Source organism: Paramormyrops kingsleyae, chromosome 6, assembly GCF_048594095.1.
Source record: "Paramormyrops kingsleyae isolate MSU_618 chromosome 6, PKINGS_0.4, whole genome shotgun sequence".
NCBI classification, from domain to species: Eukaryota; Metazoa; Chordata; class Actinopteri; order Osteoglossiformes; family Mormyridae; genus Paramormyrops; species Paramormyrops kingsleyae.
The window spans coordinates 15,530,673-15,557,259 of NC_132802.1; the positions used below are offsets into that span (position 1 = coordinate 15,530,673).

The 26,587-nt window shown below is 45.0% G+C and overlaps 1 protein-coding gene across 5 annotated transcripts in view; it reads left to right on the forward strand.

Moving 5' to 3' along the window:
* The window catches only part of specc1 (sperm antigen with calponin homology and coiled-coil domains 1), a 66,990-nt gene that overhangs the window by 6,089 nt on the left and 34,314 nt on the right, over window positions 1-26,587 (forward strand). The window contains exons 1-3 of one of the 5 annotated variants that reach the window (XM_072713745.1): window positions 5,344-5,538; window positions 8,662-8,840; window positions 9,580-9,724. In XM_072713745.1, coding sequence (XP_072569846.1) covers window positions 5,526-5,538; window positions 8,662-8,840; window positions 9,580-9,724 — 337 coding nt within the window. In that variant the 5' untranslated portion in view covers window positions 5,344-5,525. Of the gene's footprint in view, window positions 1-5,343; window positions 5,539-8,661; window positions 8,841-9,579; window positions 9,731-22,072; window positions 22,434-26,587 lie in introns of those variants that run through there. The other 4 variants (XM_072713744.1, XM_072713746.1, XM_072713747.1 and 1 more) reach the window with 4 other exon arrangements.

Consider the following 26,587-nt stretch of genomic DNA (forward strand, 5'->3'; position numbering starts at 1 on the left):
AAGGCCCTTAGCCACCAAAAATACTCTGGGGATCCTGGGTAAATGGCTGACCCTGTGCTTGGACCCCAGGCTTCGCTCTCACCTCCAAATGTGTTTGTATGTCTTAAAAAAAGAGAGCAAGATAGGATATGCAAAACAAAAATTAAATAACACATTGCAATAAAAAGCTTCGTTTAATAATGCTTATTTCTGTGGGTGGCCATTAAGTGAGCTGAAGTCTGCACCTTGTAAGCTGTATGCTTTGTCTCGGGTGTATCTTGGTGTATGATTTTTTTGCACCCACTTACAGTAACTCTCCTTTTTGTTGTCCCCCAGTTTCTGGGTGTCAGAGGACCTCTTTGTGCTCCTGAAATCTCTTCCTCTTGGCCATTGGTTCTTCATAAACCAGTCACTTAGCTGGTGTAAGGCTTCACAAACATCTGACTTGATACATGGGTTTTAGTAATTCAGAGTAAAAACACACAAGCAGGGCATAAGTCAGCGTAAATGTGAGGACTTCATATAAATTAAGCATACAAATGAAGTGATATTCCCAGGGTCACATCCTTCCCTGATTTGTAAATACACTTTCCAGTTGTGGTATCAGCCTGTCTTGATGTTTAATAAAGATGATTCTGATCAGTGCATAATAATCTGTCAGATATAGAATCAGATTTAAACTTAAACATGTCGGCCTCGTTCAAGGTATCCATTTTGCATTGGCAATGTTGTCTCTCATTCCTTGGTCTTTCCTGAAGTCAGCTCGCGCACCTGAAAATTCTCCTTCTATTTAGGCCTTTAGCGTACATTTAATGACCTTTCACATAATCTTACTGGCATGTGGTATGAGGGAAACTGTCAGGCCTACTTCATTTGGTAATACAATATAAATAAAATGCAGTATAAATCAATATCTTGCAATGTATAGGTTATTGAGTTGTTTTCCAAATTTGGCATATTTTGTCCAACACTTTTATTGATTTTTTTCAGTTACTTGTAGTAATGTGTTTCTCCTGGGACGATGGCCTTCCCTTTCAGCAGTGATCCCCAGGCTAATCTAAGCTTCTCATACATTAGTGAAGGTGTCTAGCCTCTTTAGATTTACCTTGATTATTGTGTGCTTGGTGTTCCTATGTATTCCCTCCATGTTTTCATGATCTTTGTTCTGCCAGTCGTTTTGTCTTTCAGCACACCCACTCAAATTACAGAACTTCTTATTAATCTTGTGACTAGATGACTAGTTTCTTCTTCTGAGACTGTGTTGTTGCATTTGTTATTTTGTTCCTTCATTTTAGTTTTCTTTAATTCATAATTTAGTACTTGTAAGAGATCGCTGTCTTTTCTAATATTCAGTTTCTCTGCTGTCAACTGTTTCCACTGTGTCTTCTGTCATAGACTTAAATTGTTTTGGCTCTTTCATTTTGATCTAGGTCTTGGTCTTTTTTTGGACTTCTCTTGAATGACATCTTTAAACTCAATTCCACAATTCTGCTGGTTCTCTACCAAATAGCTCCAAAAGTACACATGGTAAACATCACATGACCAAAAAGATTATGTGTCCATCCTCAATCATACAATAATTCTACCTGTCTTCCTAAGAAATAAATTAGCCAGAATGAAACGGTCACATTGGGGATCCCTGCCTTCCTCCACAAATACCATCTTTTTCCCTCTACAATGAACCTGTCAGTTGTCCTTATGTTACCTCTTTCATGATGGTCAGAATTAATCTCCTTCCTGTCTACACGATTATGCTTGACTGTTGTGGCGGGCTGGTTGAAGTGCATGGTTTGCCTCAGGCATGAAGTAAATGCGATAGCAAACCTCTCTGTGAATGTTGACTTAAAGCCACGCCTTGCTTACTTTGCCCAGATAATGTTTTTTTTTGGCACGCTTTGAGCTGCTTCAGTGCTCAGGGAATGCCAACAGTCTCTATCAATCTTCCTCTCGAAAATGGTCCACCTAGTTCTTCTCTCCTGGTTGCATGCATGCATATGCTGGGCTGTGATAATGTGTCAGTTATACTTTCACTTGAAGGTGTGGACTTGGTTGTGTTTTCAAATGGGGGTGTGGCTACATGGTTTTGTGGGTGGGGCAGTCTGTGACAGGCCTTATGGCTTATCATAGATATGTTTTTGGATCCATGCCTGTGCTCTAAATATGCTAATCAATAACATATTATTACTGTTTGTTGCTGAGTTTAATGTATAAGCAGTACATATGCTAATTTCAATAAACTTTTTAAACAATACTAGTAATGAGCAAAAATACTGTTGTAGTACTATTAATCCACCCCTCCATCTGGCTACCTTCCAGTTGTTGTTGGACTAGCCTGGAGTTTATCTCAGGAAGCACAGGGCACAAAGACAAGGCCTGGATTGGATTCCAGTCTATCACAGGGCACACTGCTATTAATTGAGCAACAGTTGTTTGGAAACTTGCTGCTTATCCTTCTAATTTTTGTGTGGGGTTTTAGCATAATGAGTTTCAGTATGTGGAGTTTTCTGTGCAGGATTTGTCACTAGTGGTCAGCGTTCCTATCCCTTCACTGCCATTTCATGCCGTTTTCTTCACTCAGCAATGTGAGCATGGCAGATTTCTATGGTCACATTGGGGTCACATTCTCTCTTTTTGGAAGACATTTGTTTAACATCTAGCCTGAGGAAGGTTCCATAACAGATTGAATCCAGTATGAAAAACGGATCCCAGCTGACCCGTACAGGAAGTGGAAATTGAAAGCGACATTGGTGCAGGGCTGCAGGGCTGCAGAGCTACTGCGACAGGAGCATTTGGGAGAATATGCGGCCCCACAGGGACCCCTGCGTGGCTGATTGCTTCTTTTCCGGTGGGAAAGCCTAAGCACTGAGAGTGGAAAAAGAGGACAGCTCCAAGGTCCAGTGTTTGTGAAAACTTCCATATGACTCAGGTTCAGGATGTGTAGGAGTCAGACCAAGACTGACTCACTGTACCTTTTCAGTGTCTTGTTTGTGTAATTTCTTTCTGGATGGGGAAGTACCATTTTTATTACTTTGAGAACGACTGGAATAATTTGAAATTCTTTGCCTGGTAGTGATACACACATTGGTTAGATGGATAGATAGACATTTTATTAATCCCGAAGGAAATTGCTGGTTTACAGTAGCACAACACACAAACATTTAGACTATACACACTCTGTAAGACATTACACATTAATAGAAACTAACGACAAATAACAATAAATAGCAAAAGTGTAAAGAATGTCCAAGAAAGTATGGTATTCAGTAAGTAAATCGTAAACGAATTAAAGTTTTGGTGGATGTGTCTAAGCGTTTAATGGAAGGAAGCTTTACTTCTAAAGCGCAAATAGTTAAGGTCTGTATTTTAGCCTCGTGGTTAAAACTTGAACAGTGTGGTGTTTACTTTCCGGAAGTGCCCTGTACCCAGCCCCTGATGCTATCGACTTGGCCCATTGAATTCTGGCATTTTGTTGGGCACTCTCTACACTGATTAGAAAATCTGTTCAAATATAGGGTTGGTACTTTATGGCTTTTGTGGAGGGTGTATTCGGGGATTAAAGGGAACATAATATTAAAGTACGACAAAAATAAAACATCCATAATATGATTTCTTTCAGTGTAGCCAGTGTTTGGCTTACTCCAAGCTGTGATATCACTGTCGGATTATGTTCTACTTATAAAAGAAAACTTTGAGTTTTAAGCGATGTGTGATCATGATTGACTCACACTTCCTTTCTCTTTAAGGGCAAAGTACATTTTTCCAGAATGAGGACATTTCCAGTAGTTTGTTTTTCTTCACATTGATGGGGAAACGCTGGCAGATGGTAGCAGAAATGCTAGCGTATTAAAAAACAAGATCAATACTCCATGAACCATATTTGGCTCCACGTCTGAAATAAGTGGATGGCAGTTCATTTATCTGACTGCTCACCTTCAGGTTTTGTGCAGCTCACCGTTTGGGCAGTGGCTCATTTGCCAGAGACAGACAGGGTGCTATGAACAGAGGCAGTAATGCAAAGGCACATGTGGGCAACTATCAGTCTAAGGTGGCATGAGCCCTATAGGTGGCATTTAAGAACCTGAGGCAAGGTTGCATTCCCCCACTGAATATGCGCGGTTATAGTAGCAAGCTGGATGGACTGTCTTGCTGAGCCACACAGAATTGGAAAGCAAAGTCTGTGCGGTATGAGGGTGTGGTGACTGGCCATCCCAGGTTTCCTTATATGGCTGACCAGAGTAAGTCAAACTTCTAATCATGCCTACAGTACATGCTTTTTGAGTCTGTCTCTCTTCTTGTTTTATATAGTGTTATATATCTTAGGTTTTGACCCGAGCTTCTAAAACGGGAAGATCAGCGCTTGGTCTTCACTTCCCCTCTGTGTCTCAGCAGAGCACGCTTTCACTGGCTGGGTTGTGGCTGTGAGACCTTCCTTCAATTCATGCTCTTAGCAAACGATAGATCTCAAGTGAGCAGGCGATGCAGCAATGCAGTCATGTGCCATCTGTATGTGCAGTTTAAGGGTCCAGCGAGTGAGGGCTGGAAGGAAGAAGTAGTAGAAGTAAATCCTCCTTCCTTGTTTCCAAATGCCTTCCACCATTCTCTCTTCCTCCTTTTTCAGCTGTCCTTCCAAGGAGAGTCAGAAAAGGGCAGCAGCTCTTGATCGGATTCGCAGTTCCCCTTTCTGGCAAGGTCCTGCACACAGCACCCAATTCTGCCTTCTGCAAAGCCGTTTTTCGGTCTAATAGGGAATTTGTGTCATGAGGACATTGAGCAATAGGGTGGTAGTGGGGGTCCCTGCTTGACAGCCTGGCCTTGAATTTCATAATAGAATAGAATGCTGCTCAGTATATAGTAGCTTGTGAGGAATTAGGAAGGGGCCATTTTTAAGCATGCTGGACATAGCTGGAAGGATATGATGCAGTAACAGAGCAGGTGCTTATCAGCAGAAGGGAGTCTTCAGCTTGGTCTTGATCTTCTCTTTGAGCTCAGTCCCTCAAAGGTCCGTAAAATAGTTCCAAAAGCACACAAAAACAAACCGTCTGTCCTATAAACCCCATTTCAGAATCAGACAGGCAGTAATAGATGTTCGATTAGATTATTTAAGTAGTGGGCACCGAATAGGATTAATCTTCGCTGATCATATCTTTGTGACTTTGTAGATGGAATGAGTGAGAGCATTCTGATTTGCATGTTTGCAGGTTATGTGTGTTCTGTGGAGGATGTCAGCGGGAGGAAGGCCAGTGAGTCATTGTGGGGGAAAAAAAGCCACTTCTTTTTTCTATTTTCTATTGGCCGCTGTGGCCACGGAAATAAGCTGGGTTAGGGGCAGCACTGCTGTCAGCGCACGGCCTCGCCTCGGCCGCTTGCTGCCAAGCGCATCCCAGCCCGTGTGTTCTGCTGTGTCACACGGATGCATCCTGCGAGGCTTATGCCATGATAAAGAACAGAGGCATTTCCTCCGTGCCCTGTACAATGATGGCGGCACCCTAAAGCAGTAAGGTGGCCCTTGCTAATATCGCCTTCTCAGGTTCCATGCAAGAAGGAAGATGTCAGATTGCAGTAAGTTTGTGGAATTAGCCTTGCTTTATGTTGGCTATGGATTTTTAACAAGAAGCATGCATGTGTGCCTGAAGATAACTGAGACATTCTGCTTAAAATGACATCAGTGTATCTTTTAGTGACAGGGTTTATTTCAGGCTTTTTCTGGTTCAAAATTAAACATTGAAAGATACATGCATATTCTTTTACCTAACTTTATTAGCTGTGGGACCCTGCTTTTGGTATTTGTGAAGCTGGAGGCAGGTATGCTGAGAGCCTGATTCTGCCGTTAGCCCATGCAACTTTTATTCTTATCTGCCGTGTGCATACTGACACATGAAAATGCCATGCTGACTGCTCAAATGGAGTTTTAACTTCATTTGGAATCACACGCTCCTTGGAACGCTGGAATTATAAAGGGTCGTTGGGGATTGCTGGACTGTGTACACTATTTTGAAGATTCTTTGTAGCTAGACTTAGATTTTGTTATGATATTTTGCTTTTCAGTCAAGGTAATGCAACTTTTTGTGGAAAAGACTGAGAGATGTCATTGTATTTTTTGCTGAAAGGAATGTGTGCAATATAATTAAGAGGCGGGGAACCCTGTAATTAAGGGGACGGCCGCTGGATGTGCCTGTTTTAAATGTCCAGCCCTTTCTCTCAGTACAGAGCGCTGTATTCTACTTCTGCATCAGGAGCTACTTAAAGAAGCCTTTTATGACCATTAAATCCCACAAAATCCCACAAAGCTCAAGCAATGTAGAGCTTCACCTTTAACATTATACTTCTGTATATGAATGTCTTTATAGAATGACATATTAGGCTGTATACAGAATTTAAAGTTGGTTTTACTGGCTGTGAGTAACTTCCCAAATCCATCAATGGATTTTGGCAATAGCTATAGAGTGATTATAGCCAGGTACCACTGGGACACCCATTTCACCCACACAGTGCGCTGTGATCAATGACCCAATCACATCTTCTCCTGCATCTTAACTTACTGTACAGTCTAGTTTGGGATGCTTTTCCAATGCCCAGGCCTGCAGGCCTTGTGGTGCCTGCCCAGTAGTGAACATTTCAGGCCCAGAAAGTAAAAATCCAGACCAAGATTTTGTTTTAAACAACTAGTTGAGTACTCTATGACTGTGACTCTTTATACTCAACTGTTTGGAGCTCTTGCCACTCTCTTGGAGGTGGATGGCTCTCTGTTCTGGATCTCTAGATACTGTAGTTTTATAGTTATTACTGGATGGCCATTTGAGCTGATGGTGCAAAGCACAAGAAATTTAGTCACTGACATTCTAAGAAAAAGCATTTTCAGTTGTGTTCTGAGTTTTCTGTGAGTCATACTGCACATTTATTTCACTCTTTCACCCTCATGAGCTTCTGTATAGCAGTCACGGGTCAGTTGTGTGACAGCGTCGGTTCCATAGACAGGAGCAGAGAAGAAGAGCTGCACCTGTGATGCTAATCTGCTTTTGTCTGCTGGCCTCGTCATTGTCTGAAATCTCAATTGCAGGCCTATGCAGGGGTTGTGCCCTGTGTACAGTCTATTTGTACATGCATGAAAGAAGCGCAGAAGGAGGCTGTTCCTCCTGATTCCTAAGCAGGATTACATTATTGCTCTTGCACTGTACTTGCTGTGTTTGTTAATCAGATAACAACCTTTGGACTGTTTCTAATTGCAGGTTTATCACCAGAGGCCTGGCTTGGTTGTTTTTGGTCTGTTACCAGTCAACCATTAGCTTTTCCTCCAAAATGCCTCCACTGCTGTTCCTTATCCTGGCGTGACTATAATTGAACGTATCAGTGGTTTTGTAAGATCCTCCAACTCCCCTATAAACACTATTGTTGTAATTTCACAATGCAATTTGTGTGAGAATGATCACAGGGGTGGATGAGAATAAATCCACGGAGGAATCTGGGAGTAATGGGGATCTTGTTAAAAGGTGGTTTTAGGGTGGCCTGGAAATGAGTGGATTTCAGCAAATCAATCAGAATTATATCCACAGCAGAATGAAAAGGCCTTGTGGTACAGTGGGACACAGCAGCGGGGCTGCTGACACCATTCGAAAGGGAAGATCATAAAATGAATCAAAGGGCCATATTTAGAAGCAGCATCAGGGGGCCCTTTGTTATAGCTCAATTGCTGTGGTGTTCGCTCTTTTGCTCCGGCTGGGACTGCCCACTTCATCCGTTGGGTCAGGACAGACTGCCAGTTAGCATACACATTAGATGCTTTTGTTATCAATCATTTATATACTACAAGCATGGGTACAGAAATTATTACATATCCTATGTCACTCTCCTTTCAGACACATGTAGCGGTGAGAGGGAAGTTTGGAGACAGAGAGCAGGGTCAGCCCCTGGCGCAGTTAGGGTTTAGGACCTCGCTCAAGGCCCAGAAGTTGTATGATTACTCTGCCAGCCACAGGATATGAATGTGTTGTCACTTTCCTTCCTGCTGTGGTGCTACTACCATTGTTCACATTATGGTGCACACATCCAGCACCCCTGGGGAAGCACCATGAGCTACAAGCTGGTGGCATGCAAGTGACACAATGCAGGCCTGAATCAGCACGACTGCAATGCCCCAGATGCTGTTTGCTTAAGGTTTTGTTTCAGGAAGCGAGTTGCCAGGGAAGTAGCTTTTTTTCTAATGTTCTGCTCCTAGACATGGTGGCATTTTTTGGCAGGTACAGAAAGGCAATTTGTGGTACTGTGGCCACTTGCCGTCTCCGCCCAGTGAAATCCAAAAGGTCAAAGGTCAAACCGTAAAGCAAGGACTTTCTAACTAGAGTATTCATCCTGTAACTCTGACATTTGGCATCCCTTTGATTCATAAAATGTTTTTGCTTTAGTTTTGCATGGTAAAATAGTAAGGAAAAACAAAGTTATGAGTGAGCATTGGTGGTTCCTCTGCCTTTATATATGTACTTTGGATGTGTATTCTATGTGTATTGTATGTTATTGTTCACTGTTGTGTTATTCATGTTTATTGTTCTTCATCCTTATATGTTGTCTGCAGGGAGGTACCCAACCAAGTCTTTCATTGTACTTGTACAAATGACAATAAAGCTTTTAAATCCCTTTGTACCCTAGTTGCATGCGCAAGCTAATGTAGCATTCCCTCCTCTCTGTAAGGGCCTGAAGATTGTGGGCCTCGAGCCGCCAGAGCCATGATGAAAGGGGGGGCCACCAAGGGTGGGCTGCCCAAGCCAACCATCCAGGAGAAGGGCCGACTGCCCTCAGCCAGCTCAGTCATGGCAATGAAGAGCTCCAGGTCTTCTGGCACGCTGGCTGCAGACCTGCGCCTCAGCAGGGTAGGTTTCCAAGAGGACCCACAGTAACTGGTTATTGTTAATCAAACCCGTTTACTAAAACCTGCTAAGCAGGTACCCCTTATCACAGCCATTTTCCCGACCCACTCCACCCATACCTGTAACCACTTTAGTCCTTTATCCCTAGCCCTCCTGACCCTTTTCGCTGCTGAGCCAGCCCTGGCTACCCCATTATTACCCATTGTAGGGGCAGGGGTACTTTTGTTGTTTCTGGGGCACCACTCAAAAAGACACTAGAGGGCTCCCTGCACCCCCACTGTCTATATCTGTTGGGATATGATTGCTTCATGGTTGCATATAACATTGATGCTAGCTAGCAAATAGAGTCAGAAGATCATAGCTAGCTGGTTAGCAGAACATGCTGCTTCAGCATCTCCTAAATAAGGAACGTTTATTTAATATTTTCTTTAGTGACAGTTTGTGGCCAACAGGGGGCAAATGCATAGTTTAGTAAGCACTGCTGCTGTGTAGGGGTTAACATCTTTAGGAACAAGATCATCTCCAGTGAAGCAGGGAGGATGTTCTTCCATCCTACTCACAGCCTGCTAGTATTAAAAGATGAAAATGTCTAATTTCATCTGGCTGTCAGCCACACTCCTCTGAAAGCAATGAGCCAAGCCTTCAAACAGCTTCACGCTGAAGAGCCCTCGGGATTGTTTCAGAAGCGTCGGTGACAGAAGGTGATGTTTGAGGTGTGATGATGACTCTCGGTGTGGGCCAGCAGCTGAAGAGAGCGAGCAGCGATGATGCCCTGGCCAAGCCGCGCCTCGGGGCAGGGGCAGTGGCCGTTGCCTGCCGCATGAAGAAGACCGTCACCACAGGGGCCATCTGCGAGTTGGCGGATGCCCGACCGCGCAGCCTGACAGGTACAGGTGCTGTGACCAGCCAAAGCCGTCCAGTGTACGAGTGTGACCTTCAATGAAAACACAAACTGCATAGTATCACAGAACATTGTTTAATAAAAAGGGGTGGTGCACTAGTTAGCACTGTTGTCTCACACCTCTGGGACCTGGGTTCAAGTCTCCACCTTGGCTCCCAGTGTGTGTGTAGTTTGTGCGTTCTTCACATGTCCCAGGTTTCCTCCAGGTTCTCTGGTTTCCCTGCACAGTCCAGAAACATGCTTAGGTAAATTGGAGTTGCCAGGTTGTCCATAGGTGTGAATAGTGATTGTGCCCTGTGGTGAGTTGGCGCTCCATCCTGGGTTATTCCCTGTTTTTTTTTTCCCCTGGCCTTTTGCCTGTAGCTTCCAGGATAAACTCTGGACCCCCACGACTCTACATATGACACGCGGGTGTAGAAAAATGGAGGAGATGGATGTTTAATAATGACATATTATATAATTTGAATATGATGTTTAAAATAAGGATACTTTCTTGTTTTTTAATACATAACACATCTATCTGTCAACTGCTTATCCTGCTCAAGGCCTTGATCCTATCTCAGACTGCACTGGACACATGGCTGGGGTCCACCCTGAGCAGGATGCCAGTCCATCACAGAGCACAGGGAAGGGGACACCCTGGATGGGATGCCAGTCCATCACAGGGCACAGGGAAGGGGACACCCTGGACGGGATGCCAGTCCATCACAGGGCACAGGGAAGGGGACACCCTGGACGGGATGCCAGTCCATCACAGGGCACAGGGCAGGGGACACCCTGGATGGGATGCCAGTCCATCACAGGGCACAGGGCAGGGGACACCCTGGATGGGATGCCAGTCCATCACAGGGCACAGGGAAGGGGACACCCTGGACGGGATGCCAGTCCATCACAGGGCACAGGGCAGGGGACACCCTGGATGGGATGCCAGTCCATCACAGGGCACAGGGCAGGGGACACCCTGGATGGGATGCCAGTCCATCACAGGGCACAGGGCAGGGGACACCCTGGATGGGATGCCAGTCCATCACAGGGCACAGGGCAGGGGACACCCTGGATGGGATGCGAGTCCATCACAGGGCACAGGGAAGGGGACACCCTGGACGGGATGCCAGTCCATCACAGGGCAGTTTTAGAGATGGCTTGTCTTTATTCTGTGGGTAGGAAACCTTCATGATATGGATGGAGAACACCAGCCCCAACAAAAAAAATAGAAGTGGAATGTGAACCCCACCCCAGGAGGTGTGAGACAACAGTTCTAACAGCTGAGCCTCCATGCCACACACAATTATAACTACCGTATGAAAAAAATGAAAAAAATCAAGCAATTCAATACACAATCACTAGGTGGCACAGTCTATCAAACAATAACTGTCATTGTAGAGCTTGGAGTAATTTGGTTTTTGTTTCATTGTGGTCTGTTTTAAACTCAGCTCAGGAACTGCAATATGTGTTAGCTCTAGAATGACATGGATCTAAACTAATGCATAATCCATCTACACGTTCTGCAACATCTATGCTGTATCTTACCGTCCTTTACAGCCATTCAACTCCTGTCACACAGGTCACAGTGTGATTTATATCCACGCTCAGTCCTGCAGGCATTTGAGGAGCTGTTTTACCTATGGGCAGACCCTGTCAGTTTCTAGTTTTGAATAGGTACTAACATTTCTCAAATAAAGAAATACTGAAATAATTTGAAATGTAAACAGCATATGTAGTTATTTTCGCAAAGAATGTTAATAAACAGATGCAGATGCCATATTGAAATTGTATAACATCTCATTAAGTGCTATATAAATTTACATGGGAGCCCCAAAGTTTCATTAGTCTATAAATAACTTTGTCATGTTTAGGTCTTATAGGCTGCTATCAATATTAGAATGCACATCTTTAATGTTCCTGCATCCTGGCAGAATTGCTGGTGACTGTAGTACTACAGGACTGAGTGTGACTGACCTTTACGGCTCAGCCATGGGTCGGCCCAACTGAGCTTATGGAAAAACAGATGTAAAATATTCTAACGGAGGTGCCATGTGGGTGACTTCAACAAGAACGTGAACGAATCTTTTTAATCACTGCAAAGTCAGTGGAAAAAGCCTCCTACTACTGACGTGCTTGAATGCAACCACGTGGCCTGATGCTGTACAGGGACGATGTGGTGCTGTATGGGGATGGTGTGCTCGGTCTGTCAGTGTGCTGCTGTTCTCAGCCTATATATTTGTTGTTCTTTACCCAGACCTGTGTGATTCTCCCCAGTGACGACTTACTCGAGTACCTTTATTGGAGGATTCCCAGGCAGCAGAAATGGTCATGCTGACAGAGGATTCCCTTTGTTGGTAGTAGGCGAAGCAGACAGGAAGCGAAGGGATTAACCTATCTCGGCATGTCCAATTTATCACAACCAAATAGTAACAAAAAACTTTAAAAACATTCTATAGCCTCTCTTATTTTGAGAATAAATTTTGGTGAAATTATCATGGGTAAAATATTGTGTAAATTGACACGAATGACCTTTGCATGCATGACTGCACCTGCTTAAGTCTGTTCAGTGAGACGATCCTGTATTGTAGGGTGATTTGAGATGTACTGTCAACCTGGTTAATTGGTTGGCTAAACAATGTGATGTTTCATGAAGGCGAAATAAATAAACAAATTTTTTGAACTGGTGTTGGAAGTTGCACCGTTACAGAAAATTATGAGGCAAGTCTTAAAAATTAAATGTTGATCTTCAGAATTTTAAGGTGCTGAAATTAATGGAGCGGAGTAATAAAGGAAGAGCAGGAATGAGTGCTCTAGACCAGCACAGTGTTACCTCAGTTCTCGAACTCATTAGAACTCGAATTTCTTAAAAGTTCTTAAAATTACCTAGAGCTCGATCTGAATCTCAGAAGTCAAACCGTGAACACCGACCTAAGATAACTTGTACGCGCGGGGAAATGAGTCACGCGGCACGTCTCTCAGCGGAAACAAAGGATAACGCTTCAGTCTCAGCCTCGCATTCGCTGTGATAGCATCGTGCATGTTTACACTAACTGAATACATATATTTAGACAGTAAAAATACATTTAGACAATGATAGACAGTAACAGTATTATTATATAATAAAATACATTTAAAAATAAAGATTTCTTACTCATTTTAATATTAATAATAAACCATTAATACGTTTAATTATAATAATATTGTCGTGCCGAGCGGGGACGGAACAGAGACAAAGACACAGACGTCAGGGTATCGGGGAATACGGGGCTTAATTACAGGTAAGGCAGGCAAAACGCAGACGGACATTACAATGACCGGACTGGGGAAACAAACTGAAACGCGGACGAAATACAGAGGACTAATGACAACAACCAGAAACAGCTGATCACACGGGGATTCCACACGGGGTTAACGAGGGGGCGTGGCACGCGGAAGGAGCGGACGATCGGGGCAGGACACATTGTTTGGATACAATTATTTTCTTACTTTACAAATTACTGTTTTGATAAATGTGCTTAGATGTGTTTAGTACAGTATATGCTCTTCTTGTTTTATCCAGTTCATTTTGTTTAAGTGCTAAAAAAACATATTTAGGTGTAATTTTTTGGGGCCAGGAACCAATTAATTGGTTTTCCATCATTTGTTATGGGGAAAATTCGATCACAACTCGAACTTTTTAGAATTCGATCCGGAGTTCTGAACGGATTAAATTCGAGTTGTGAGGTACCACTGTATTTCCCAATCTGGTCCTCAGGGACCCACAGTCGGTCCATGTTTTTGCTCCCTCCCAGCTCCTTGCCAGACTCCACATTTTTGCTACCGGAAGCTGAGAGGAAGCAAAAACATGGACCGACTGTGGGTCCCCGAGGATCGGATTGGGAAACACTGATCAAAAGATGGTGGCGCAGGAGGTAGTGCTATCATTCGGCAACTGGAGGGTTGCAGGTTCGAGCCCTGGTTCCTCCTGACCCCATCAAAGTGTCCTTGAGCAAGACACTGAACCCCAAATTGCTCCCGGCGTGCAGGTTTGTGCCTTGCATGGCAGCCTCCACCACCGGCGTGTGGATGTGTGTGTGGATGGGTGAATGTGAGGCATAAATTGTAAAGCGCTTTGAGTACTCGTAAGAGTAGAAAAGCGCTATATAAATGCAGTCCATTTACCATTTACCATGATCTACACTGTGTAGCTAAATATCTTAATTGTTGGTTGTTCCCTCGTTTCTTTCAGTTGGAGGTCCATTGTTAATACTCAGTCTCACAATAATGCACAAACCTTATATTGAGTCATCTGAGCTGTTTAAATAGTCACATTATTACTGAGTGATAACCGAGAAAATGGTGCCTTTAGGGATATCTTCGGGCAGATGACTGAAACACGACTTGATGACTTTGTGTAGAAGGTATAGAGAAAGGATTTGTTTTTATGCAGTAAACGTCATATATAGATGTGCAAGCGTCACCAAAGTGAAGAACTGGGAAACGTAGGAACAGGAAGCCTGAAGCAATCAAACTGAGTGCCGCAGAAAGGGGTGAAAAGTGAGGCAGCTTTACATCAGGCTTGGCAACACTACTATAGCTACATTTAATCCCAGAGCTGGCAGCCAAAATGATGTATACACACACTTGGTATCATTGCCTAATTAAAATGGGTTTAAATGAGATTGTTTTAGCTTAATACAAATATTTTGTCCTTGAGTAAAGTGTTCATATTTTCTACATATCGAAGTTGTGTTTGTTAAAATGGCAAAGCTTTGGTATATCTTCTTGTCTTAAAAGCTATAGCATCATCAGAATTTACTTCAGGTTTACGTGGTATAGGCTGAAGCATCACCAAAGTTTACATCGGGCTTGGCAACACCACTATAGCTTCATTTAATCCCAGAGCTGGCAGCCATAATGATTTCAGTTTTAATTAAGTGAAATAAGTGCTATTCTCTGCCGAGCAGACAGAAAAGTCGGTATCTCATAAGCAACTGTGTTGTCAGGCTAAGAAACGATTGCCACAAATAAGCAAATGCTGAATTGGAGTATTCATGGATGAGGCTGAGGAGGGTCATCGTGACAGGTAGGCAGGGCCCCTGTCCCTAGGATATCATCGTGAATGAAGTGGCTTCGTCTTGGTGTCAGAACAGCATGTGGGGGGGCAGGGTGCATCGTTAAGAAAGCTGGGGGTGGCTCAATTAGCCAAGTGCATTACTGAGGCCCTGCGCTCATTTCCAGCAGTAATTAAAGGTGGGAAGCATTATCATGATGTCTCCAGCAATACTGGGAGCCTGTCAGCTGTCTGAAAGCATTCCTAACTGCGTATGTCAACTTTCCGGGGTTTAAATCCTCCGGCAGCATATCAGAGTGTATGCAAGGGGGTCTCATGATAAATACATTTTTATTCCACATTTTCAGATATGCTAAACAAAAGCTGGCAGTAAGTACGCAATGTGCTCTGTAAGTAAACAAAGCAACTAAATGATTTCAACTCTGTACCATACGCCCTCAGGAATTTGCGGGCTGCAATGTCAGCTTGTCAGTGTGGTGCAGTAATTCAGGCGCATGCATTCTGCAGAAAGCTGGGGCCAGGATAGGGAAACATACATGGATTTTTAATAGAAAAAAAGCTTTTATGATTTACAGGAGCAGCGTGTGACAGATTTTTTTCTGCAGTGACTTGATCTGCAGGGAGACAGATAAGATTGATACGATATATAAGAATTTGTGTAACAGAAAGTGTTTGTGTAACAATGCAAAATTACCACACGTAAAAAAAGGTGAAAATAGCAGAATGACTGGATCGAAGGATCCTGTTCCATGTTGGTGCAGGGTGTCCTTTTGAAGTTTCAGACAACCTGGCTGGTATGAAACAGTTTATCCTACTGTTTCTCCACTCAGGCCCATAATTCCTTCTTGCCTTATTGTTCCCCAGATGTCTGCATGCACTGATGAATGAAGGGGCCAATCACAGTCATGGGGTTTCTGTGAATATATTGCTAGTGGCCATTTCCTGACAATCACCCTTCTGCGTGTTCTGTTACAGTCTGTTACAGAACTGTAAACTTTGAGTCACGTGACCCCAGAGGCCTGCTCTCATCATGCGCAGTGTGAAACCAGGGAGAGTGTGGAGGTCTCGGGGAGTGGAGGGGAGGGCCCCACCCCCCACTCAGATTGTCAGATTGAGAGTCAGATTGTCTCTAACCTATAGGTTAGAGAGTTTTCTGGTTATCCTGTAAGATGCTCTGGTCCAGAAGACCGGTATTTGTACATGGAGTGTCTTGCCCACAAGACCCAGAACCTACAGGCCAGCAGAAGCTCCTGAGCTGACACTCACCTCCGCTGATTTTGACCTGATTCTTCCTGTTTTAGGATCTGCTTAAGGAGCAGTAATTGCCAGAGGGCCACCCAGTGCACAGAAGGGTTTACTACAATAACTTCTGCAGTTCAGCTCTGCCTTTAGTCTATGCTGATGGGAAGTATAATTAGTAAGAGTTGTTGCTGATGAGGAACCCTGATGCAGGTTCCTCAATCAGAGTGAAGCGATGGTCTGTTTATCTTGTGATTTGGTACAGCTGTCTTCATACACTTGTCTCAAAGTTACCGTAGTGTTCCTGTAAAAGCCCATACCGCCCTCCACGTAATTCATACCTAAATTACATACCTGAGGTATTTGCAGGTAAAGGTGTCACTGTAAATGCCTGAGAAAGGCTGGAATAACAGGCAAATAAAGCCTTCAGATTTCGGGTGTGTCAGCTAATCTCAGCCCTCCATACCTGGCTGCATTCAGGCACAGCAGCCGAAACCAGCAATTCCTGTGGGACATGAATTGCTGCCCGTTCAAGCATGTGTGGGTGGATCCTCCTGGGTTATGTACCTAATAGACATGGGGTGATTAGCGATGGTGTCAGCATTCCAATGCTTTACCCTTGGGCTTTTCAAATTACATCTGTTTTTCAAAAAGTTAAAGAAATGTTTCCTAATTGATAAAGCCCTTGATTCTAAGGATATTCATGTTACAGGGATTTGGCTGTGCGCTGGTCTTAACAGGGCTTGTTGTTAAGGGAGCACATTAGTTAATTTGGCAATTTCTCTGTTCTTTGCTTTCAGAAGGAAAACATTTGTTGAATTGTTTTTAAATTGAATTCAGGTGCAGGTACCTTTGAAACTGCAGTCTCCTTTTGTTATGCTTGTAACTGTCTTTCTGAATTCAGTGCTTGAAGACCAGGGTTAGAATTATTTGAGCTGAAGCTGTTTATCCATTCATGATTTATATCTGTGTCTAAAAAACAGTATTTTTGAAAAAGTCACACAGAGACTTTTCTCAGACTTTTTCATCTTTTTGAAAGTTTTTCTCCTGCCGCATGTCACTGTTGTCCTGGGTGATGGAGTCCACAGTGAGGCAATATGACAGTCACTCACTCATGTAACATGATTCATTTGTTTAGACATGAACATCCCCCTCTAGTGTCATTCCTATTAAGTGCAACCATGCCAGGAATATACTATCTGCTCTTTGGATCAGCGTGCTTTACACACGTGGTATATGTATGTATGTATTCCCAGCATTGGTTATGTACCCCTGTGATGGAGGCCGGTCGGATGCCGTGCGGTTCCCAGCATTGGTTATGTACCCCTGTGATGGAGGCCGGTCGGATGCCGTGCGGTTCCCAGCATTGGTTATGCACCCCTGTGATGGAGGCCGGTCGGATGCCGTGCGGTTCCCAGCATTGGTTATGCACCCCTGTAATGGAGGCCGGTCGGATGCCGTGCGGTTCCCAGCATTAGTTATGCACCCCTGTGATGGAGGCCGGTCGGATGCCGTGCGGTTCCCAGCATTGGTTATGTACCCCTGTGATGGAGGCCGGTCGGATGCTGTGTGGTTCCCAGCATTGGTTATGTACCCCTGTGATGGAGGTCGGTCGGATGCCACGTGGTTCCCAGCAGTGGTTACATATGCCTGTAATGGAGGTTGGTCGGATACCGTGCGGTTCCCAGCATTGGTTATGTTCCCCTGTGATGGAGGCTAGTCAGATGCCGTGCGGTTCCCAGCATTGGTTATGTACCCCTGTAATGGAGGTTGGTCGGATGCTGTGTGGTTCCCAGCATTGGTAGCATACGCCTGTATTGGAGGCCGGTCAGATGCCACGCAGTTCCCAGCATTGGTTACATATGCCAGTAATGGAGGCTGGTCGGATGGGGCACTTCACGGACTCCTAGATTTCAAACCGTCTTCAGCATCTGCTAGCTGTGGAACCAAAAAGACATATTGAATTCTCCTGTACCTGCAGGGATCAGCATAAAGTCACCGTATGGATAATTAATGTAAAGCTTCATCCATATTTTAATGAATCCTTCTCTAGAGGCATCCTCAGTGAAGCATGAACTTATTTTAACAGGACAGTATTGACTGTGTCGTTCTCTATAAATTAAACACTTAGCAAACTAATAGGCAGCCTTTATGTATATTAGAGGGGGATGTTTGCTGAAACAGACCTACATGTTATAATTGTGACAGCACTGTTCAGCTGGGGACAGTTTTTATTTGATTGCCTTTTTCTCTTTGTGGGTTATCAGAGCCAGCTTTAAGGCTTTCAGGAGTATTTTTCCTTAGTTGTATATCCATCCTGATATAAAGTACGCCAAAGCTGCTTCTGTTACATTCCCTTCATGGCTTATTGTTAAACCAGTTATCACTTAGCTCCGCTTAAGGAGTGGGATATGTTCAGAGAATTTTTCAGGAGAATTATAATTCTTTAAGGGCTACAGAGTACACTCCTGGGTAAAAAATGGATCAAATCCAAATTGTACAACACTAAGCTTTGGCCCATTTTTTGTCCAGGAGTGTACGCAGGTGCCTTGCCACCTTTTTTATTTTGTATTTATATCAAATACTTATCTGCTGTGGTTCTAGGAATGGAGGTATGAAGTTATACTTGTTACTTCTACAGCCATAGTAACTTGCTGGCTGTGAAATGAAAGCTGAACAGTGTGCCTATCCCCGGCAGCTGTCTCTTTGCCTTTCCACCTGTAAACAGTCAGTCGCCCAAGCTGAGGCATTGCTGTGAGTAGAGAGTGAGTCCTGTCTCCTCCATTGGAGAGAGGGCTGAACGACGTGGGGAAAAATATCTAACCACGATTTTTCTGATAGACATTGCGATTACGATTTGATTTGCGATATAATTTTTTATGTCAAGCTTCAGTTCAATATTCAGTCTGTAGTAAATTTAAAACATATAACGCAGCTTTACCACATGAGATACCATCAAAATATTAACTGGTCTATATTCTAATGCAAGGATGAGAATTTAAAGATGTGGTGTGTTAAGTTAAAGTAAATAATGAAAACAATTGCAGCAGAAAGATAAACAATAGCGATCTTGCAGGTAAGGCTGATTACCCCCCTAATAACACTACAACCGCCTTTTCTCACACCAAGAACAAGTAAGAACTACTTTGGTGTATGCAGCCTAATGTGTTATTAGTGTTAATAACAATAGTGGATCTAACAGTCTCAATCAAAAAGCTGTAATGTTCATAACAGAGTGGCTGTTCTGTCCTGAAACTGTAAAGCTGGAATTTTTTTAACGTAGTATGCATTTTATAAAATTAGTTTATTGGTGATTTCAAGTTTCCGCTTTTTAACAACTGTATACGGTTATTTTCTATACAAATCAATTCAAGTGAAACAAAAAAATGTACGTGTTCAGATTTGGAAACTCAGACTCTCACGCAAGAAATCTTACGGCAAATCTATATTATTCCATTCTGAACTTAAAATTAGCTGCATCAAAAATGTTAGGGCAGTTTGCAAACCCTACAGACTATTTACAAGGTAATAAAACTTACATACATGTAAATGTGTGTGCAGAACAAAGAACAGAAAATCCTGCATTTTATTTGAAATGATAAGTAAAATGCAGTTTTCGACTGAAGCGGTTTATCATTCCTTTGCTTTGTTACTCGGACAAATACAAAACGAATGAATAAACATTATATGCGTCTCTTTTTGTATTTTTTCTAAATAAGACCACGTGCCCATACCCAACTGTAATAGTGATTAAAGCGATCTATTCTTTTAGTATTTTTTTTTAAATCGAGTTACTGTTGTGGGATTAAGATTAATTTCACAAGATTAATCTTTGGAAATAATTAAATTAATAAGCACAAAAACATATGACATAAATACGACTGTATTATGGCTTTTATGCCTTTTTTGGAGGCCACTGACTCCGCTGCTGTGAGAATTACTGACTGTCTCATTGTTGTTTTGATGGGTTAGCGGTATCCTAATGGCCTATTAACAAAAACAAAAGGCATGATACGCTGAAGTATATCGCAGCTGGTGTTTAAAAGGAGGTCGCTGGTTCTATTAATGATAGGCCCTTTCTGAAACAATCATGGACCATGAAATAGGAAGGCAATTCACTTTTAGCTCAGTAGCGGAATCAGTATTTTTTCCTACACCATGAATGCAACATTTTCCTTGGGTTTCATGTGTTTGCTGTTTGAGGGCCTATACGCAGTCTTCTTGGGCCACTTCTGATTGGTGAGAATGACTGGCACGCGAGAAGCACAGCGCTTATGATTGGTGAGAATGACTGTCATACAGGGAGCATGGCATGAATTTGTAAAAATATTCTCACAACGGTTTTAAATCCTGGGTCCGACCTATAATGTATATCCTAAATCGCAGCCTTTACGATTTGCTAATCACACTGTTTCCAATCGCGATTTCGATTTGAAATTGATAAATCGCCCAGCCCTAATTGGAGATGGATGCTTTTTCTAGCCCCTATGCCTGGCTGTGATCTGGCATAAGGCTGGGCATCCCAGTGGGGCTGTGCTTTCACAGTCCCTCTTCCCGTTCCTCCATATTTAATGAGATGACCCCCCCTCCCTACCAGTTACATTCCACCCCTGTCATCCTGCATTACTTCCGCACAGTACCCAGCATCCCCACAGCATCCCCTGCCCCTGCATCCTCTCCATTACCCACCAGGATTAACATGCAGATGTCCCAGCATGGTGACAGACCATGATCTCAGATCAGCTCCAGCCAAATGAATCTGCACCCTGATACCTTTGTCATACACCGGTCGCGGGAACAAGGGGGAACCAGGGGCTGGAGTATGAGGATGTGGAATATGGGGCAGGTCCTGAGAGGATGAGGAGTGTAGGTGACAGTGAGGATGTGGAGCACGGGGCAGGTCCTGAGAGGGTGAGGAGTGTAGGTGACAGTGAGGATGTGGAGCACGGGGCAGGTCCTGAGAGGGTGAGGAGTGTAGGTGACAGTGAGGATGTGGAGCACGGGGCAGGTCCTGAGAGGATGAGGAGTGTAGGTGACAGTGAGGATGGGGAGCACGGGGCAGGTCCTGAGAGGATGAGGAGTGTAGGTGACAGTGAGGATGTGGAGCACGGGGCAGGTCCTGAGAGGGTGAGGAGTGTAGGTGACAGTGAGGATGTGGAGCACGGGGCAGGTCCTGAGAGGGTGAGGAGTGTAGGTGACAGTGAGGATGTGGAGCACGGGGCAGGTCCTGAGAGGGTGAGGAGTGTAGGTGACAGTGAGGATGGGGAGCACGGGGCAGGTCCTGAGAGGATGAGGAGTGTAGGTGACAGTGAGGATGGGGAGCACGGGGCAGGTCCTGAGAGGATGAGGAGTGTAGGTGACAGTGAGGATGGGGAGCACGGGGCAGGTCCTGAGAGGATGAGGAGTGTAGGTGACAGTGAGGATGGGGAGCACGGGGCAGGTCCTGAGAGGATGAGGAGTGTAGGTGACAGTGAGGATGTGGAGCACGGGGCAGGTCCTGAGAGGATGAGGAGTGTAGGTGACAGTGAGGATGTGGAGCACGGGGCAGGTCCTGAGAGGGTGAGGAGTGTAGGTGACAGTGAGGATGTGGAGCACGGGGCAGGTCCTGAGAGGATGAGGAGTGTAGGTGACAGTGAGGATGGGGTGCACGGGCCGGGAGCTGAAAGGGTGAGTTGCATAGATGGGGTGCTGAGAGGATGAGGAGCGAGGGGTGGGGAGCTGAAAGGATGAAGAGCACAGGGTGAGGGGCGCTGAGAGGATGAGGGGCGTGGGGTGGGGCACTGAAAGGATGAGAAGTGCGAGCTGGGGTGCTGAGAGAATGAAGAGCCAGGTACTGACAGGATGAGGAGCAAGGAACAGGTGCTGTCACAGTGTCTCTTTCAGAGGCGTCATTGAGTTAAGGAAAGAGGCGTGCCAAGAGCCAGAAGACAGTGTGAGTTTGCTGAGTGGGCTGGTGTATGAAGGTGCCCTCAGTGTGTGGTTGCTCAGACTCCATTTCCCTCCTCCATATCTCTCTCCGTCTTTGTCTCTCTCTCTCTCTCTCACATCCCCTGTTCACTGCTCCTTCTCTCCCAGCAGTTTGTAGAGGTCCTGGGGGGTGGTGTCTAGTGCTCCACAAACAGTCGTCGTAACAACAGCTCTCCCCCTTTCCTTTGACCACTCCCCCTTCATTACCATACTCACTGCATTGGCCGAGCCCTCGCTGCTACCGGTTGGGGCGTGACAGGCTCACCAGCTGGGAGGCGTGTTCCCTGGCTCTGGCAGGGCGGCCCATGCCTGTGGTGCTCTGGCACTGACACGGAGTCCCTCGCCGGGTGTGCATGCGCTCCATGGACTAGCCGGCTGGTAGCTGGAGAGCGAGAGCCACGGAACCAGGACATGGGGAACCAGGAGGCCCGGGTTGAGGAGCCGGAACCAGGTCTGCCTTTCTTTCCATATGAGATCTTGAGAACTACCTCTCTTTACCGAGAGGTTCCTTGATGTTCCATGATGTTCCTCGTACCATGATGTTTCAAGGTCCTGTTTTTACGTTCACAGTACCCTGTTCAGGCTTCAAAGAACCTTATTAGGATTAATAAGACTTTTCTAAGACTCTAGTAGTCATCAGTAAATCTTCTGCTAACTGTGCTTTTGAGTAGTTTGTGTGTTGTAATTTAAGCTAATAGCTCTAAGCCTCTCCCTCTGACGTATTTGGAACTTGAAAGCGTGAGAAAAAGGTATCTTGGTAACATTTAAGCTCAAAATTGTTTTAGGAGGAGACGGTTCCTTCAGATGGTCTCCTAGTCATAGAGCCTCAGACAGCAGTGCTCTGTGCTGCCTTCTGGATTGTTCCCTGCATCATGGACTCCTTTCCCTTGCAAAGTGCTCTCTGACATGCCGCCTGCTGGAAATAGACCCATTCATCTTCTGCCCCCCCCGCCATCTCCCACGCATCATGAGCCAGCTGGATCTGCTTGCTCTTAAATGTCTTTACAAAGTAAACCTTGTTGTGTGTGTGTGTGTGTGTATGTGTGGCGGGGGGAGCAGTGTTATCAGCCATCCGTCCTGCAGCGTGCCTGTTTATTTACGGCAGATAAGCCCATGCCGGACAGTAGGACCACGTTAGTAATCGGGGGGGGGCACTGGTGAACCAGACGGAAGAGGAAACAGGATGCCCTTATCAGCTTGGGTGCCGTCGGTCACCTCGCAGGCTGGGCGCGTGTCTTCAGAGATAAAACACAGGCTCCGAGCTGGCCAGGTCTGGGAGCTGAAGCATCCAGTATCACTCTTTCAGCCGGACTCAGGTGTGTCCTGCTTCCCCGGGGTGTGGTGTTTTGGGAAAGCTGTTCATTCAGTGTGTTCTCTTGTTAAATGGCACGTTATTCCACTCTACAAGTGCCCCCGGGTACGTTACTGTGTTATTTCCCTTTTTCAAACTGACAGTAATCATTATGGAATTTCTCGCCTGTTGCAGCCAAATACAGGCTGAACTTGATGTGGACGATGCTGATTACGACTGTGGTTTCATCTGCACTGTGGTGCTGTGTGCCTCTGTGTTCACGCCGGTAGACCTCCATACTGAATATCTGTGTCTTGTAAACTCTGACTCTGAGAGGTTGCTGGAGATCCAGGCCATTTTTTTGATGAATATGACAGCAATTCCAAAGCCTTTTAACCTCCATGATATCTCAGAGTAAATTAGGCTCGGCATCAACAGATACGGATGCAGAATGGCAACGTGGAGTATCGATCAGGATCTCCTGTGGTTCTGCCCATACTGCTCAGGAGTCCTACATGCGCTGTTTGTGTCGGTGTTTAAAATGCACTGGGGATGGTGGCGGATTCAGTGCTGAAGGCCTCTGAACAAGCCACCCATTTTCTACTCTGGGTGCCACCACGCTCGATTTCACCATGAAGGTCCTCTTTGTCTGAGGAGTCTGTGTCCTGCATGCTGAGGGCCGACTCAGGGAAGTATCAGCTCTCTATTGTTTTCGCCACTGTTATTGTTGGAAGTGATTCCCCCCCCCCCCCCATTCCACAGCAGAAGAGAACAGGCACACTGAAGTTAATTTAATTCCTTGAGACCCTCATATAAAAGCACACAGATTTTAATATAATCACGGTTCAGTCTGAGTAACCGACCAGTTTCTGGTGGTCACACTGGGTTCACATCATTCACATGACGTTATCTGTGAGGTATGGTTCAGTTGTTTTCTGGTCCAGTCCTATTTTTGATCTTTTTTACTGGAACGTCCAGTGGCATTGAGGAGAGGTGAGGTCAGCCCAGCCCACAGCTGGCAAGACGGGAGAGTGTGAATTGGTCCGTCAGTGCTCAAAAACAGACAGCGGAACATACTGGCGCCCACCCAGGGCATCGCTGGAATACTTTGGGGATTGGCAATGGCGGAAGAGCCGCTGAGGGAGGGGGGGCATGAGCTGTTTGGCTTTTAGCGATAGCGAGGCAGTAATAACAGTCATGTCATTATGATAACACTTGCCTGTTTTCTCAGAAAATGGGATTGTGGGTAATTGAGGTCTGGGGACGGGGAAGAAAATAAATGCAGCCAGCCTGCGGTGTGTCTTATGATTCCGATCGTGTCTGTGGCCAGTGTCTGTGGCCAGTGTCTGTGGCCAGTGTCTGTGGCCAGTGTCTGTGGCCAGTGTCTGTGGCTACACAGCAAAGCCGCTGGGGGTCATCATCACTCGGTTACCAAACAGTAGCAACACCTGATGCTTTTGTGACATCCCCTCCTGGCTGCAGGTGCCAGGTGGGAAAACTGGGAACAGGAGCTGGTTACCCAGGGCGGAGTGAACAGCCTGTGGTTGCGTGTGAAACCGCAAAGATGTACACAGAGGCTGTGTGTGTTTGTTGTAAAGGACAACATTAACTTCTGGGAAGTTCAGGCCCACTAAACGGTCGAGGCAAGTCAACGTTTAATCCTAAGGCCCATCAGGAATGTGTGGCGGTCACCCGTTTTCATTCATACTGCATGAGTCCATAGGAAGTCCCCTGTAGCTGATAATATTCTGTGCCACTGTTAGTCTCGCTGGTCAGGCAACAGTTTCCAGGGACAGCTGGTTTGTTTTTGCTGTCCTTTGCTAAACACAACATCTGCCAACATCTTACAGTTTTCACTGTAAACATTAAAATGCCTTATCTGTGATTGCACTGCACATTTAGAGATTGGTTAACACTCTCGTGAGGAAGAGCCTGACAGTCATTATGTTTTTAAGTGTCATTAAGTGAACAGCAGTGGAATGTGACGGTATTTGACACCTGAATGACAAACAGTTCCCTTGTAAGCAGTGAGGTCATCTTGGAAAAATGGGGCTTATAAAGACCCCAAGATAACACAGGTGTTATCATTATTATGTACACATGCAAGGTGACACGGTGTATACATCCCCGGTTACTGCACTGTTCCTGTGCGTGAATCATTCACGTAGTAAAAAGCTTGTCAGAAGCCATGTGACGTTCACCAGAAACTCATCTGCGGGGTTTATTCTGAGGAGGATGTGTTCATTTTATAGGTGGCCATCTCATTCCCCTCACTCTGACCCAAACAGGCTCTCCGACTCCCTTACTGATGCTGCGACATTCACCTGTTAAGAGGGATAGCCTCCCTTTAGCTGGCTCTGTACCCCTTGTTCACGAGCAGTGGTGTGTTGCAGCTGTGTTATAAAGCAGTGTATAAAAGGCATTTGCCTCATTTGCGTCCCTGTTCACTGCTTGCCACCCGCCCCCCCACCCGGTCCAGAGCCAATCCAGCCAATCCACCATGTAATCAAGTAATGGAATCTGCGCCGAACAGAGCCTTTGAGGAATCACCAGCCAAAATGTCAAACTGTAAACGAGTCCGGCCTCTGGTCTCATCAGTGACCCCTTCCCCTGAGATTTACAACTTCAATTTGGTGGAGAATATCTGCTCTGATGCATATAGGGACCTGTGCCACTTCAAAGGGATGCTGGCTGTCCTGGTGTGTGCAATCTTAAAGCCAACAAATACGTCAGGCATTCAGCGGCAGACTTGTTTACCCACATAAACGTTAATGTTCTTCTCATTATGCAACAGTCACGGTTAGTTTGACCAGAAGAAAGAGGACTATTTTGGCTTCTTTATTTTAAAACTGGTTTTGTCCCTGAATGTCACCAGGATGAATCTTTCTGAGATGAATCTCTCTCTCTGTGCCAGCCCTGTCTCCAGGAGACCTTGTTTCCACGGCGAGACCTAAAGCAGCTCAGAGGCAGCCTGTATCTGTAGTGACAGTGTGAGCAGTGTGTGAGCGTGATAGGGAGAGATCTGCAAAGCACACTGGCCTCTTCATATACTGAGATTTTCAGCACTATCCTTTAACTTCAAAACCATTAAGTAAAATATTGTGCCGTTTCTCAAAATGTGCTTACAGATATTTTGTATTTCTGATATAAACTTTCTAACCTTGAATAGCATATTTGTATCTATCCTATGTGTAATTAATTTGTCAAATGAATCATAGGTGTACTTCCCATACAAGGGTGTGTTACCACATAATGGCCATATGAATGGTTAAGACGTAACGAATAAGGATGAGAGAAGGAGTTTGCAGAATCAC